We start from the raw sequence: 16,016 nt of genomic DNA, 5'->3' as shown, positions 1-16,016 counted from the left end.
TAATGGCACATTATCAACTCCAACACATGATTTTTTGGAATACATATCTGAATTTATTGTGTGTGTGTGTGTGTGTGTGTGTGTGTATGTGTGTGTGTGTGTGTGTGTGCATGTGTGTACTTTTTTTAAAAACTAATAACATTTTTAAAAAAAAACTGGGGGGCTTGAAGTAGAGTGGCACACTTTCTAAGTGCTTTCAGCTTTGTTTTGGTTGGTTGAGTTTTATTTCTACTTGCTGTGTATCAAGTCACTTTTCAATTACATTGAACCAAATAGCACATAGAAAGTATTTTGGGGATGTTGGATTGAGGGCTGATGGCCATTAAACAGGTCTTAAGATGATTTGGGTGGAGGGTTGTGTCAAGTCTTTGGTAGTCATATTAAAGTAGTCAAAATAAACCACGTAAAAAGACCCCGACAGACTGTTTTTACTCGTAAGATTTATAGTACACACTTTTTATTTGTAATTTTATTTGTCATTTGTATACTGTCTTTTTTTAACACTAAAACTGCATCACTGTGCATCTGTGACATTGTGTGATGGGAGGCTGGGAAGGGTGCTGGTCCAAAGACGAACAAAACGTAACCTCATTTCCTGTCCGATGGAGCTCTCATTCATTTTAGAGTTGATTTCCAGGAACTGCTGTCCAGTGCTGGTGTATTCAGGCCAGACCACGGGCACCTTCAGCTTTCCTTCATTGGGATTTCTGTAAAAAAATAAATAAATAAATAAAAAGTAGAGGAGGAAACGTGTGAAAGTGTCCATTAGTTGTTATAAAATAATATTTTTTAAAAAAAGCTAAAATTTTCTGTGTTGCATTTACCCAGTTCTGGCGAAGTTAGTCCAGTAGGCAATCATATAGCCAGACAGGTCTCTGTGTCTGTCCCCGTAAGCCTTTGGTGTGGTGAAGGGTTTGCCAAACACGTACTGCAGGTCATCAGCGTGGTCGGCTCCCACCCATTCATGGTACGGTTTGCCTGGTCGAGCCAATAAACTGGGCTCAGACATCAGGTAGGAGTAAGTACGCCCAGACCTGTTAAAGACCATCACAGTGTCTTCAGTGTGTATCAGCCCTGTTGTCAACAATATGATCCAAAGACATGAAAGACAACCACGTACTGTTTTAATTTATTATGAGTATAACTGATTTATATGAAAATATTCCTTTGGGTTAAGTTGCACAAGCTTTGAATTTTATCTTTATATTAAATGGGCGTTATCAACCACATCAATACTGGTTAGTAGGACCCTGCTACACCTTGGCCTATTGGTAGGTGGTGACCTCTAGTGGCCGTGATAAATACGACAGGAGCAAATGAGGAAATCTCATGATGAAAGGTTATACAAATCACATATGTCTGGGTCAAATTCATCACTAAAAGCATTTGATTATAAAAACCTGCCTTTTTTCTTTGTCTTTATTTCTCATGCAGATTACCATCTAACTGATATTTGTATGTTTATTACAATAATATAAAGTAATGAAAAGGACAGCTTCGCTTTTGCTTAATTTTATTGATTGTTCCCAAATACATAACTGTTGTTTCATTATATGTGACAGGGGATTTCCCTGGTAACATTTGTTTTTTTTCCTCACTCCATCATTATTTAACTTTTTAAAAAAAATTTTAATGAATTATTGTTGTTGCATAGTTTTCCATGTGTTGTCATGTATGCAAAGATCCAAAATAAACACTATAAGCCAACTACTTGATTACTTAAAGCAAAGTATTTAAATAGCATTTGTATATATGAATTATTCTGCCCAAAGCTGTTTGATCCATATAAGCAATTGATCACTGTACCAGTAACCACTATAAGCAGAGTGGTGGATGGGTCAAACAAATATAGGACTGTAGGACACCTCGGAGACTGAGGTAAATTTGTCATGTCACATAAAAAAAAGGTATATTATATATATATTTTAAGTTAAATCATGATTGTTTTTTGAAACCTATCCAAGTGGTATTGACACCTAAATGTAACAAAAGTGAGAATAAAACTCCTAATAACAACTGACAACGGCCATTTAATGGGCTGATAATGAGCTTCTGAACTTACTAGTTGATGTAAAAGGACCCCTCTAATCCAAATTCACCAATAATGGCCATTCAATTGAATAATAACATTTGAAATGGGTAAAAGTTTTCGGTAGTCTCGTGCATACTGTTCTGTTCTGTCTAACTGAAACTCAAAGAATATGTAAACTGAAGCGCTCTGGACGATTACAAAATGAGTTATCTGTTTTTGTATATCTGAATTATAGGATCAGTCTAAGTTCATCGCTCTTTCAACACTTTTTTGTGTTTGGTGAAGTTTTTTTATATTGAAAGTCTGAAGTTTAATCTATAAAATGAGATGGCCTCACCTGGCGTTAGCAGCATGCAGGTAGATGGCAGTCTGTGTAGGAACCAGGAACACGTAGTCAGTCCCGATGTCCACAGCAGCTCTCTTAATGCTGACCTGGCTGGGCGTTGATCCCCAGTTGGATGAATACTCAGTGAAGGCAATATCCAAACCAGCTTGCCCTTTCTCTTTGGTATAAGCACCAAGGAGCCTCTTTACATCTTCTCTGCGGTTAAAATAAGGTAGAAAGCTCTGTTATTCAAAGACTCTGCAAGTTTTTAAGCTGTAAAAGACAAAAGAAAAAAACAAATTTCTTCCCTCTGAAGACAAATCGCCTTACACAGGAGTGTCTTGAGTCTTGTTATTAAAGAAAGGAATGTCCTTCGAAGAGAAGAGGTGTCCATCCATGTTATTAACCCCTGCGAGGTAGTCGATGTCGGCTGCGTTCTGGAACAAGTTGGCAGGCTGATCAGGGAGGAAGTCTCCATCAACAACAGGAGACAAAACCAGGTATTTCACAGCGGGATCTGAGAAAAATTGATGTAACATTATTGAGGAAGCACCTTAACACACTTTCAGACATTTATATGATATTTTTTGTTTGTATGTTGAGTATATTTAGCTCAGTTTACACTAAAAACCACAATCAAATCTGACTGTCATGAAGAGATTTAGCACTTTGTCATGAATTGTAGGATTATGACTAAATGGCTGAAAGACTACAATGGATCAATTCAACTTAATTTTACAACAACATTTTGAGACTATTGACTGTTATATATACTCTAACTAAAGCAGTTATACAGAAAGACAGTAATTCTCACAGTCTGGGGTGCCGAATTTGATGCGGGGAGCAGCCATGACGAGAATCTTAGCATCAGTTGATTTCAGGCAGGCCACCATCCTGTCATCAGTGGGACAGCCAACATTTTCAGCAACCTGATGATAATAAGACAGTTTTTTAATAAACTGGCAGAAATCCTGATCTCTTTTACCTGTAGCGCTATTTACCATCTTTGCCATAGAGGAAATTCTGGTGTATTTAATCCAATTATGAATATAAATGGTCTCATAATTGTAAAACAAGGATATTTGACATCAGGATCCATCTCACTGATATCTAACAATGGCTTACCTCCTTTGCAACCTTGCCTGGGTTCCTGTTGAGAGCCCAGGGGCAGAGGGCAACACCGCTCTGGGAGATGGCTCTCTTGAAAAGCCCTTTGTTATGGGGGGAGAGAGTCTGTGTAGAAATACAAACATAGATTACATAGTTATTATTTGTTAGCCAATTTGTGTGTCTTTGGCAACAGAAAAATGCATGAAACAGCACTTAGTAGTAGTATAGTGAAAGACATACTTGCTCTTATGCATTTGGAAAACTTAGTAAGGGGTTAATAAGTTGTAACTAATGGCAAAGGTAAGTGAAAGATTTATTGAACAAATATTATGCAGGAGAATCAAACATCAATAAAACTGATTTTCTGTAGCCTGGCAACCCCTGAACGGTTCTTATCAATGGGTCATTGCTTATCTAAAAAGTATTAATGCATTATTCATCAGCTGTTAATAAAGCCATTAGTTGCAACGTACAAACCCCATGCCTTATTTAAAGGTGGCAGTACAAGTGTTTTTACAAACCATCAACTTCTGAGCTGATAATGAAGCAAAGGTTAAAATGCCCAAAACTGCAGCTCCTCTAATGGCCACTTGAGGCTGGCTCCAAAAGTCAATCCCCATAGACCCCCATGTTAATATGAAATGACCAACTTTACAGCAGAAATAAACATGTTTAAAGCCTGGTAACAAAAACAAAATCACTAATTGATCACTAATTTTTAAATGAGTAACCCGTTTAAATTCTATTTAGCTGTCTGTGAAGCGTTCCCATAAACTATAAGTCAGATCCACACTGGCTCCTTCACAGCTCCACCCTCTCATCCAAATATGGTCACTTCTGGCTCCAAAATTCCAAGATGGTAACAGCCAAAATGCCCAAGTCCACAGGCCAATAGGTGACATCGTGGTGGCTTTGTCCATTATTCATAGAGTCTATGTTCTTTATATAAGGGTCTCACCTGGAAGCTGACGCTAACTCCACCTGCAGACTCCCCGAAGATGGTGATGTTTTCAGGGTCTCCTCCAAATGAGCGGATATTCCTGTGCACCCAGGCAATGGCGGCATGCTGGTCCCACAGACCGTAGTTTCCTGTTGTGGTGACAAATATTTTGTCAAAAGCACATCCACACAGTGGAGTCTGCTGTTACACGGCCATCCGGGATGGCTTTAAAAAACTTCATTCCAGTATCTGAATGTAAAGAACACAATAAAGGCTGATAAAAAAGTTTCAGGCGACTGTCTTAGTCCTTACCAGGTAAGCGAGAATCTCCCGTGCTGAGGAAGCCCAGAGTCCCCACACGGTACGCCACTGACACCACAATAACATTTCCCTTGGTTGAAATTTCTTGTCCGCTGTACAGATAGTTGTTGAGAAAATTTGGCCCCATAGAACCACCGACCATGAAGCCTCCTCCATAAAACCAAATCATGACGGGGAGATCTGAAGACACTTTGGGCCAAAACGAGAAGCATTAAGCACGTCTTCCATATCGGTGATTCAGACATTAATATATAGAAACTAGGGTTGCAAATTGTAAGCACTTACCTTAGTTAAACAATACAAACTGCATTTCTTCCTCAATAAAAGCTCACAACAACATTTTGCATATACTCTGTCAGCAATGTACAGCCGATCTATTAAATTTCTCATGTTCAGTTAAATTCTTTGTGACCAACTAATTGATTGTCATTTAAACTGTGATCATCCCTAATAGAAACACAAAAAAAAACTACCTTGTCGGCCTTGAGGAACCCAGATGTTGAGGTAGAGGCAGTCTTCACTACCAAAACTTGAAGTCTGCAGCATGCTGATCTGGTGACATCTCGGAGCAAACTTTGTCGCCTTCAGTATACCTGCGGATAAAAATTTATCGGGTCCTTACAGTGATTTTGCAGTTCAAAAATGTAATTTCTAAACTGCCATTTATGCTGTACAAATAATGTATTCAAATGTTAACGCACCGTCCCAGCCGGGGTGACGCTCTGGTTTCTCAAATGTTGCAGGTTTGGCCGCAAAGGGGATTCCTTTGAAAACATCCACAGAGCGGAAAAGACCGAGGGGGATGTTTTTTCCCTGAACGGCGCCACCTTCTGTTTGTACCACGCCGAGCTAGAAAAAGAGTCAGACAAGAGCTTTCACTGTCAATAACGACATGACGCCTACTGTTTTAAAAAAGTTGCACAATGACACAAACAAACAGATCAAGGCAGCATTAGACCAGCAGCTCCTGTGTTCTGTGATGTTAAATTACTATTTTTTGGGTTGCCTGGTGGCTCAGTTGGTAGAGCAGGTACTGCATGTACAGAGGCTGTATTTTCACCGCAGTGGCTGTAGGTTTGAGTCCGGCTTTGGCCCTTTGCTGCATGTTATCTCCTCTCCCTCTCCCCCTTTAACACTACGTCTGTCTTATCAAATAAAGGCAACAAAAGCCCTAAAAAATATATTAAAAAAAAAAACAACCCTGTTTTTTTCAATGGAGTCTGGCTTTAAAGAGAGCGATATAACAGCTTAATTTTCCCATCAGAAAATGCTGTGTGACTGAAAGATAAAGTGGTGTAAATATTCTAAAATATCATAAACTTAAACTGATGAAAATACTTCTAGGTGGGACTTTTTAGGTGGCTAAAATATTTTTTGTTGCTGTCACCATCTACAGCTGTACATTGCTTAGTTTCAGTGTCAGTACTACAACCTGTTTCTCCAAACTGGGGGCGTGCCGACTGCACCTGCTGTATGTAGTTCACTGACTATGGATTAATGCCTCATGCAACTGTACTTGAAAAAGATCCAAACTATCCCTTTAAATTTCCTACTGATAATTTGCAGTCCCAGAAATCTGACAGGGATGAAGTGAACTTACTGTAAGTGAAGACAGAACACTGTTTTAACAATTATCACATCCCAACAGTAACAAAAGTTGTTTTTTTTTCAAAGTCTAACATTTCCAAATCGCAAAGCACAGATTAATTACTCCATATTTCCAAATTCTAATGAGTTTCAGTCCTTACAGAGGCTGCTGAGGCCGCTCCCAGAGACACGATAGCAGCAAACAGAACCTTTAGTTTCTCCATGGCCGACCAGGAACCAGCAAATGCCTCTCCAGCTGCTTATATACGCACGCACACACACACACACACACCTCCCTGCAAAGAATGAATGGGAAATATGGCTGTTGTTGTGTTATACAACCTTTACACACTTACTGTCACCATGTGGTTCATCTGACCGTGACCTCTGAACTTCTGACCTCTGATTGGAAACAGCCCTGTGTAAAGTGAGTGACTTTCCAGGTGAACAAGCTATGTGATGTGTTTTGTTTTAAATTCACAATTATAGGACAGATTGTCTGAATAAGTGTTTTGGAGACACTTTTAAGTGGCAGCTAATCTCTCCATTACGATAACCGACATCGAAATGATGAAAGTGATCGATAAAACTTTAAGATCAAACACCCAAATATCAGATGTCAGCACAGAAGTAGATATGCATTTTACAAGGCTATAAGAATTTTTTTTTCTTTTTTTGATATTATTAAAATGTTTATATTTAAGACACATTAACAACCAGAAGAGAGAAAGCCCAGCAGTTCTTTTAAAGCAGGTGGTGAAGCAAATGCGTCCACTGACTCACAGAAACAGGTGGCCTGATTCTCACATCAGCAAATAACACACGGCTTCAGATTAGATAAAACCACAGAAATCACCAAATTTGAACTTCAGTATTTTACTTGAGAGGCTGAATTCTCTCTAAGCAGTCCCGTCACAACAAAAACTTGACAGATATTATAAACATTATGAGAAAAAATCAAGAATATTAAAGGATTATTTCAAGTTTTAACTTAATGCAGGGCTTTAACTGTTAGACTGTAGGCAGCTGTGTTACTGTAAACAGAAACTATATTTATATATATATATATATATATATATATATATATATATATATATATACATATATACATATATTTATACATAATGAATTGAATGTAACAATGCTTTGATTATGAATACTTTTGTTGCTTTGCTTTAATTGTTTTCTCTTTCTTCGTAATGTTGTCTGAAAATATCTATGTTAGTTAGTTACTCTGGACTTGGGTTGTTTTGATTTTATGGCGATATGTTGCATGACACACAAAAAATGCATTCATTTATTCATTCATTATATCCTTCTGTCACACAGAAATCTGCAATATGCACAACCAACTTCAGTGATACTGTTGCAGCCAGCAACTGTAGAGTCACAAAAGGCCACTCGACCTAATGATAATATGCACTTTTCCAGAACTTTGTCCCTGAGCTGTTTGGAGAGCTCCTGGGTCCTGGCTCCTGTTGAGATCATGTGACACTTTTAATTGCACACAAGTGGACTTCATATAATTAATTATGTTACTTCTGGAGCTAATTGGTAGTTCTAGGTCTTATTTTGGGGTGCCATTGTAAAGCAAATGAATACATGTGTACTTTTAAGTTTTTTAATTTTCAGAATTATTTAAGCAAGTTTGTTTTAAATCATTTGACTTTGACTATTTTGTGTAGGACCTAAAAAAAAGGTTGTAACTCAGCAAAAATAAGAAAAACGCCTTCCCTCCATCGGCTGCTCACAGACTTCTGGAGCAGTAATGAAAATCATTTGTCTCTTGAGGCGTCTACAAGCCAAACCCAAACATTAAAGACACAATTATGTGAATGTAAGGCTGTTTAATAAAAACATTAGTTGCCATCATACTAAAATAAAATTAGGCTACTTGTGCTCTTTTAAATTTAGATGTTGTGGTAACAAAATGGCAGTGCATTCTAAAGAAAAACTGAATAATTTTTTTTCTTCTGCACCATGTTTTTTTAAATTCCGATACTGTTTTACACAGTCAATAAGCTCATTACCAAATATAATTTAATAAGTTTTGGATTGAAATTTCAACAGCATGGTTTTATAATATTTTGCATGGCATTATTGTATCAATACACAAACACTAAGTGGTGATTATTTTATTAAATAATTTATTAAATACTGCAAATACTAATTAAATTTTTGGTAGCTTAATAGACCAATAAAAATAATTTTATTTATTTATTTATTTATTTTAACTAAAAATATTTTGCTGCAATAAAAATGATTGAAGTGAGATGCACAGACTGAAAACGTTATCTTTTTAGATATAACAGGTATTGGCAAAGTTGTCTTTTGGGGTCATAATTTGCTGTAGTAAATTGCATAGTTTACAAAATGAATCAATTGCAATTAATTACAGTCACCTAGAATACTTAACATACTTCCAATTGTTAAAAACTGCAATAACATTGTATCCATTGTACATTGTAATGTGATAAAATCATATTGTGGGGCCTCTAGTAATTACCAAACCTATTATTTAACTGCAGCATCTGTTACCATCTGTTTTCCAAAAAACAACAAAATCCAAATCTCAGGTTCTGAACATGCAATTGAGTCTGTAAAGCATTTAAAGCACAGCACATGATAAAATAAAACCAAGGAAATATCATTTTTATTTGTCATAAATTTATTTATTTTTCATAAAGCAATACTGATTTGATACTGGCGCTCTGTAAGGTACAGGTGCACAGGTGATTGCACAAGGTCTTTATTCATAGATGGATGAGGGAAGGTTGGGGAGGATGCTGCACCAGAAATGCACATAACGCATTCTCATCTTCTGTTTCACATAGTTCTTGTTCATATTAGAATGGATTTCCAGGTACTGGTGCCCAGTACCGGTGAATAGAGGCCAGGTAGCGGGCACATTCTCTCCTTTGTTGGGGTTTCTGTGGAGACAATCAGAGAAAACAGCAACTGAATTGAGGTAATTCTGTTTTAGTGTGTGATTTAAGGTTTGCTTTTATCTCTGGGATGCTTCTATGTCTTGTGTCTGCAGGGTTATACCCAGTTTTGGCGAAGTTGGTCCAGTAGTTAATCATGTAACCGGCGAGGTCACGGTGGCGAGGCATGTACCCCAGTGGTGTTTGGAAAGGCTTTCCGAACATATATTGCAGGTCATCAGCGTGGTCGGCTCCCACCCAGCTGGGGTAGGGCATGACAAGGCCGGCCATACGGCTGGGCTCGGATAAGACGTAGGAGTAGGTGCGGCCCGTTCTTTGGTGAGACAAGGAAAGAAGAAAGACGTGACGATGACAATACCAAAGACAGAGCTGGATAAATGGATGATTTCCAAGTTTCACGCCTCTCGAAATTAACTTTCCTAGCTTACTACAGTCAGGGTTTACATACATATTCAGGGCGAAAATTTCAAAACCTTTTCAAGACTTTTCAAGGACAATTTTTTTTCTACTTGCCTGGCATTTTTCAAACTTATCAGGATCAAACTTTTGTCAAACATAATTTCAGCTAGCTGACACATGATGAGACACGTGACATGTAAATGTATCCATGGTAGATTTCTGTAATAATTCATTACACACAAGAAAATTCCAACTCTTTTTCCAAAACTTCCAATGATTTTGAACCCTTTGAAACCTAGATCTCAACTGATTTTCTTGCATTCAGACACCTTTCACAAGTATTGTGAGCACAAAGCAAATTGGTTTGATTTCTTATGAAAATATAGGAAAAAAGGCAACAAGCAAAATTAGAAAATTATTTTCAAAAAGACTGAGAAAATATTGAGAAAACTTTACTTATAATTGCCATAATTATATATATACAAATTTAAAAGTATGTCACAGAATTATTATTATTATTATTATTATTATTTAAGCACTTTTTTTCAGGTAATTTCCTAGTTTATTTTTGTTTTTTTATATTCCTTCTTTTTCAAAGTTGAAACTTCAAGTTTCAAATGGTTAACAATTCAATGATGTTTGCAAAACCTTTGTTGATTTTCACTTATTCCACATTTTTTGTAGGCATTGAAAACATGATTGTGAGATTCCATGACTTATCCAGGACTTCCATGATAGTGGTCACTCTGAATTAAAGAAAAGCCTTCTGAAGCAAGAGAAGGGATTGAAATAAACTGAGTGCAAAATCTTTATAATGAGATGCTCACGTTGCGTTGGCAGCATGAAGGTAGAGGGCAGCCTGAGTAGGAACCAGGAAGATGAAGTCTGTTCCGATCTCCACGATGGTTTTCTTGATGGTCTCTCTGTTGGGGTTTGAGCCCCAGGGTACGGTGTATGTGGAGAAAGCGTTGTCCAAACCAGCCTTGCCCTGCTCCTTAGTGTACGCAGCCAGGAGCCTCTTCACATCCTCGCTGCAATCAGTAAAGTTTGAAAATGAGGTCTGATAAAAAGTCAAACATAAAACCCCAAACTGTAGTTTGTTGGAGAATTGTCAGTGTTTCACGCTGTGATCAAACGGCTTAAACTCACATAGGGGTGTCCACCAGCTGGGAGTTGATTGAAGGAACATCTAAACCAGTGAAGATGTGTCCGTCCATGTTGTTGACTCCGGCGATGTAGTCGATTTCAGCTGCGTTGTGGAACAGGTTGTAAGGCTCATCCGGCAGGAAGTCACCGTCGATCACAGGAGAAAGGAGCAGGTTGGTAACGAGGGGCTCTGAGAGAGGCAGATACAATCACACACTTATTACATGCAGTAGTAACTGGTTATGTTTTATACATGACTTGTACTGTGATCTTACATTTGCTGGATCTGCTTTTAAAGACCAAACAAGAGGAATTTAGCCCAGCACCACCTCGACACCTACAGATTTTCTTTGATAAACAAACATAAAACTTAGCTCTTAAAGGCGCAGTGCGCAAGATTCAGGTGGATTTAGTGGCGTCTTGTTGTCGGGAATAAAGATTGCAACCAGCTGAAAGTGCTCCCAGTTACAATTCCTGCAATGTTCATTATTCAAGAGGTTTTTACCAGAAGGCAAATTATCCGCAAAGGTCTCTTCCTCTCCAAAATAAACAGTCCAGGTGACTTAAACTGTTAAAAAAACAATCGATAAAGCAGTTTTATGTAATTATAATTTCTTTTTTGTTTTTTTACAACACTGCTTGTCGCTGAGGGGCTGCTAAATACGAGGGCTGACGTGAATATGCCAGCCAGTACTGTTATGTAAACACTGGGAGTTAGGTGCATTGAGATAAACACGACAGAATAGAGACATATTTACAGAAATACAGTGTCTACAATGGAAATTTAAACTAAGCTGTGTGGAGTGCTGTGCTTACTATCAGCTGAGCTTTTCAATTGAAGAGAGCCAGCCAATGTAAGAAGCGCAGGATCGGTCATCTTCAAACAGGCAGCCATGGTGCTATCGGTGGGGCAGTTGACCTTCAGAGCAACCTGAGGAGAGGGTTCAAATCATCTGTAATTGTTTCCCAGTCCTGAAGTTATACAGATATACCTTTACATTCTGGTTAACCCTTTGAAACCTGAGCAAATGGGCTTGATTACTTTCAAAAACAGGGGATGGCGACAAGCAACTTCACAAGAAATGACCCAAAAATTAGCAAAAGTTCGTAAAAAAATTGGTCTGCGAGAAAATTACCTAAAAATGATCAAAAAAAGGGGTAAAAACGGAAATGACATAAAAAAAAAAAGCTAAAATAAAATATATAATAATTATAGATGGTTTTTTTTTAATCTAATGATTTTCTCTCTCTCTCTCTTTCTTTATGTTGATTTTCAGGTCATTTTTTAAATGTTTTTTTTTCATCTTTTACTATGTTTTTGCAATTGCACAACACTTCATGCCAAGCTTCTGATTGTCTTTTTTTCCATGTTTCTGACAAAAATCCAATCAAATTACTCATGTTTGAGAGAAAAAAAAAGTTTGAGAGAAGCTGTTTTACCTCTTCAGCGAACTTGCGCGGGTTCCTGTTGACAGCCCATGGGCACAGGGCGACGCCGCTCTGGGAGATGGCTCTTTTGAACAGCCCTTTGTTGTGGGGAGTGAGAGTCTGTGGGCACACAAAACAGATATTTTTGTATGTTTTTCTAAATGAAATGAAAGTTAGATTCACATTTACAAATTGTGAATTTTATTTCACTTATCATTTTAGTCTTTAGTTCATATCTTGGGTAATTTTTAATAACTTTTTTTCTTTACACATTTCTGATGATTTTTTGGGGTGATTTTTAAAATGTTTTGGTTATTTTCTTTTTATCTAAAAATGTATGGCAATGTTTTTAAGAAAACATGCCTTTGAAACGCAGGCATGAAAATAAAGCGCCAAAATGACACCATTTATCACAGCCAGAATCTGCAAAAACAGAAATCACTGTTGGATTTTCAAATTTCCAACGGACACTGCAACAATAAAAGTGATAATTATTGCTTCAAAATAAAAGCTATGTGCTGGAAATTCACTGTACTTCAAAGCAAAGTGTGTTTCTATAATCCTTACATGATCACGAGTCACTTGCGGCCCATTCAGAACGGACTTGCGACCCACTTTTGGACTGTGACCCCCCAGCTGGGAACCACTAAGCTGGACACCCAGAAAAAAGGATCTCACCTGGAAGCTGACACTAGCTCCACCTGCAGACTCTCCAAAGACGGTGATGTTGTCAGGGTCTCCTCCAAATGAGCGGATGTTCCTGTGCACCCAGGCGATGGCGTTGTGCTGATCCCAAAGACCATAGTTTCCTGACGCAGATCAAACTTTTTACTCAAACATGGCTGAGATTATTACAGTGTTTTTTGGCTAAACTTCTGTCCCTGTTGTAAAGAAAGAAACAGTCACCTACCAGGTAAGTCAGGCTCTCCGGTGCTCAAGAAACCCAGTGAGCCCACACGGTATCCCAGCGTCACCACAATGACATTTCCTCTGTCTGCAATCTCCTGTCCGTCGTACAGATAGTTGTCCAGGAAGTTAGCTCCCATCGAGCCTCCAGCCAGGAAGCCTCCCCCATAGATCCAGACCATGACAGGCAGATCGGTGGACACTGCGGGACACAGAGAGTAAGTTGCAGTGCAGATCTCATATGGATGACACTCTGTTGGCTTTTCCGTCATTACCTGAGCGTCCGTGAGGAACCCAGATGTTAAGGTAGAGACAGTCTTCAGTGCCTCTGGTGTCTGTCATGAGGAGATTCACCTGAAGGCATCTCTTCCTGTACTCAGTGGCCTTCAGAATACCTGACGAGAGACAAACAGCATAAAAGCAGGGAAAGACCTGCTTTGTTTATGCAAAAAACAGCTGTGTTTTGGCTTAAAACACTCGATCCAAAGCATCAATGTCTCATTAAAATCTAGTGCTTTTCTTGGCACTATGACTAAAAAACAGGACAGATTGCTACAGAACACCTACATTTGGTGCCTCAAAAGCTGCTGGAAAGACAGTAGTGACCAACTAAATCACAACTGCTTTTGTTGTTTGTTGGTCTCAAACCGTGGTCTGAAGTTTGGCAGGCGTCTCGCCTAGCTCTCACACCATCCACCATCCTCTCCTTCCTGAACTACATCATTTCAGAAATACTGATTTGTCTCAAATGTGCTAATGTAAAATACAATGCCAACATTTTCTTTTGGGTTATGGGGCTGCAGTTTACTCACCGTCCCAGCCTGGGTGACGCTTTGGTTTCTCGAACCTTCCAGGGATGTCAGCATAGGGAATCCCCTTGAAGATGTCCATGTGACGGCGGAAGCCAAGACGAATGTTCTTGCCCTGCACCATACCTCCCTCTGTGTACACCACCCCGAGCTACAGGAATCAAACACAAAGAAATGCAAGAAATTAATACGGCAGCCCAAAAATGACAAAGATTTTGAAGAAATAGAAATGCACCAATCAAATCTGGCATGCTGCATTTCGATTTTAATTCTCAGTTTCCTTTTGACAAGTTATGTATCAAAGGAAAATGTTTGAATCAGACAGCCATTTAAATAAAAAGGTTACAATATGTTGTCAAACAGACATATGAAGATAATTAATAATAATAATAAGATTTTGGTGACACTTACGGAGGTTGCGGAGACGGTCTCCAGGAACACAGCAACAGCTACCAAAATCCCCAGCATCGCCATTATGACCAGACTGTGAGCATCAGGTCGACCAGCTTTTATAAAGGAGACCCCTCCCCTGAACAGCATCCGACCAGCGTGCAGTCTGTGGGCGTGCTTCGCCCACTGTTACGTAATTACACATAATATTTAACCACTTTGTGTCAACAGCACTTACCTCAATGCTTAATTATGGATTATCTCAAACACTTTTTAGGACCTCCTTGGCTACATCAAAGTAATGTGTAGATTGAAACCGGTTGAACAAAAATTGCAATTTTATAGCTTTTCAACATGGGAAACAAATGGTTTTCACTGATTATTGGACATTGAAACTGATGATGAAATCAGCAGTAAAAAAATTATTAATTAATTAATTTATTTTTTTTAATCTTAGCCACAATTTTGTGAATGGGAAACCAGTTTTTGTTTGACAAAAACCAAAGACCTTTAATTTGGCTTAAAGATATATTGGACTTTAAGAAATTGCTGGATAAAACATAAAACACTGTGTTTATGTGACTAACCTTTGAGATGGGATTTTTAACTGTGTAAACTATTTTGAACTATTGCGGTTGTGTGTCAGGAAAACAACCCCTGCTGAGTTGACACAGCTGTCCAACTGGACTCAAAGTCACACTGAAGTCACCAAATCAGATATTAATCCTTGTGACCATTTTACTAACTCGGCAACGTTGGACTTTAATGCCTTTATCTTAACTTGCGAGAAGTTTAGTGAATTAATGTAGACATTATCGGCATCTTTCCAAAATGCTATTTTTATGTTTTACTATGGAAAGGTAATAAATTATTTTTAGGACTTTTTTTGGACCAAATTTAAGACTGATTTTTGGATGAATCATCTTTTAGTAAATCAAGCACTGAAGGAAGGAAGGTAAGTAAATGTATTTATGTAGTCTCATGGAAAGGTAGGTTTCATGTAGAATATGGTTGTTGAGTTATGTTGAGCTACATTGTGCTTTTTGCAGTAATTTCACTATTTGTATACAGTTGAAATATTGGGTTTAGTGGTAGATTTTGTGTACAAAATTTGTAAGTTGTAACATCAGAGACTGCATTTACCGACACCATGAGAAAACTCTCCGAGTGCTCTTTGCTTAGTGTGTCAAAAATTACAGCAAAGAGTCCTATCTTAGGAGTGATTCAGGGAAATTACAGGAAATTCTGGGCGAGGGGTAACTTTTACCTTAGTGAGGAGGTGTGGCTAACCCTGTATGACCCATTTTTAACAGATGTGATTGGTTGTCACAGACACACCCTTTTGTGAGCCTGAAAGGTGTGGACACCCAGAGGAAATGAGATGAACTGTGTCACAATATGAGTGTGTGAAAGTGCTATCTGTGTGGTCACATTGCTGCTAATATGTTGTCATCATTTTATTTCTGGCGTTATATTGTTGTTGCAGTGGGTTAGAGATGTGAGATTGATCACAAAAATTCTCCATACAACATCTAATCAGTGGCATTCTTTAACTCGCTATCATCCAGGATTTGGAGAATATTTCTCCTACCTTTGCACCTTTTTCTCCTCTGTTTTCATGAATTTCATCATGAAGAGCAACTCTAAGAAGCAACAATGAGAATTTTAGTAAATCAAA

General features: G+C 38.2%; 2 protein-coding genes across 2 annotated transcripts; both read right to left on the bottom strand.

The window, feature by feature from the left end:
- Positions 1-433: 433 nt before the first annotated feature.
- Positions 434-6,707, bottom strand: LOC121959918 (bile salt-activated lipase-like). Its single transcript, XM_042509465.2, has 12 exons — positions 6,672-6,707; positions 6,477-6,571; positions 5,430-5,577; positions 5,202-5,321; positions 4,720-4,917; positions 4,426-4,556; positions 3,483-3,590; positions 3,172-3,286; positions 2,688-2,874; positions 2,370-2,573; positions 825-1,034; positions 434-707 (listed from the first exon to the last, which is right to left on the bottom strand). The coding sequence occupies exons 2-12, from the start codon at positions 6,537-6,539 to the stop codon at positions 515-517; spliced, it is 1,677 nt and encodes a 558-aa protein (XP_042365399.2). The 5' UTR covers positions 6,540-6,571; positions 6,672-6,707; the 3' UTR covers positions 434-514.
- Positions 6,708-8,965: 2,258 nt separating this feature from the next.
- Positions 8,966-14,489, bottom strand: cel.2 (carboxyl ester lipase, tandem duplicate 2). The gene is made up of 11 exons (XM_042509188.2): positions 14,360-14,489; positions 13,952-14,099; positions 13,415-13,534; positions 13,144-13,341; positions 12,912-13,042; positions 12,246-12,353; positions 11,622-11,736; positions 10,809-10,995; positions 10,487-10,690; positions 9,364-9,573; positions 8,966-9,245 (listed from the first exon to the last, which is right to left on the bottom strand). The coding sequence occupies exons 1-11, from the start codon at positions 14,486-14,488 to the stop codon at positions 9,065-9,067; spliced, it is 1,731 nt and encodes a 576-aa protein (XP_042365122.2). The 5' UTR covers position 14,489; the 3' UTR covers positions 8,966-9,064.
- Positions 14,490-16,016: the final 1,527 nt, after the last annotated feature.

This window comes from Plectropomus leopardus, chromosome 20, assembly GCF_026936395.1.
Source record: "Plectropomus leopardus strain MGB_pleo_1.0 chromosome 20, ASM2693639v1, whole genome shotgun sequence".
Taxonomy (NCBI): Eukaryota; Metazoa; Chordata; class Actinopteri; order Perciformes; family Serranidae; genus Plectropomus; species Plectropomus leopardus.
This window is presented reverse-complemented; position numbering and strand designations above follow the sequence as displayed.

Bases quoted from the DNA above. Each gene is read 5' to 3' on its own strand.
- LOC121959918 (XM_042509465.2), bottom strand. From the start codon at position 6,539: ATGGAGAAACTAAAGGTTCTGTTTGCTGCTATCGTGTCTCTGGGAGCG. The intron at 2,875-3,171 runs GTGAGAATTACT...AATTTTTCTCAG, and splicing joins CAAATTCGGCACCCCAGACT to ATCCCGCTGTGAAATACCTG. The intron at 708-824 runs GTAAATGCAACA...ATTTTTTTACAG, and splicing joins ACTAACTTCGCCAGAACTGG to AAATCCCAATGAAGGAAAGC.
- cel.2 (XM_042509188.2), bottom strand. From the start codon at position 14,488: ATGCTGTTCAGGGGAGGGGTCTCCTTTATAAAAGCTGGTCGACCTGAT. The intron at 13,535-13,951 runs GTGAGTAAACTG...GTCTCTCGTCAG, and splicing joins GCGTCACCCAGGCTGGGACG to GTATTCTGAAGGCCACTGAG. The intron at 9,246-9,363 runs GTATAACCCTGC...TTGTCTCCACAG, and splicing joins ACCAACTTCGCCAAAACTGG to AAACCCCAACAAAGGAGAGA.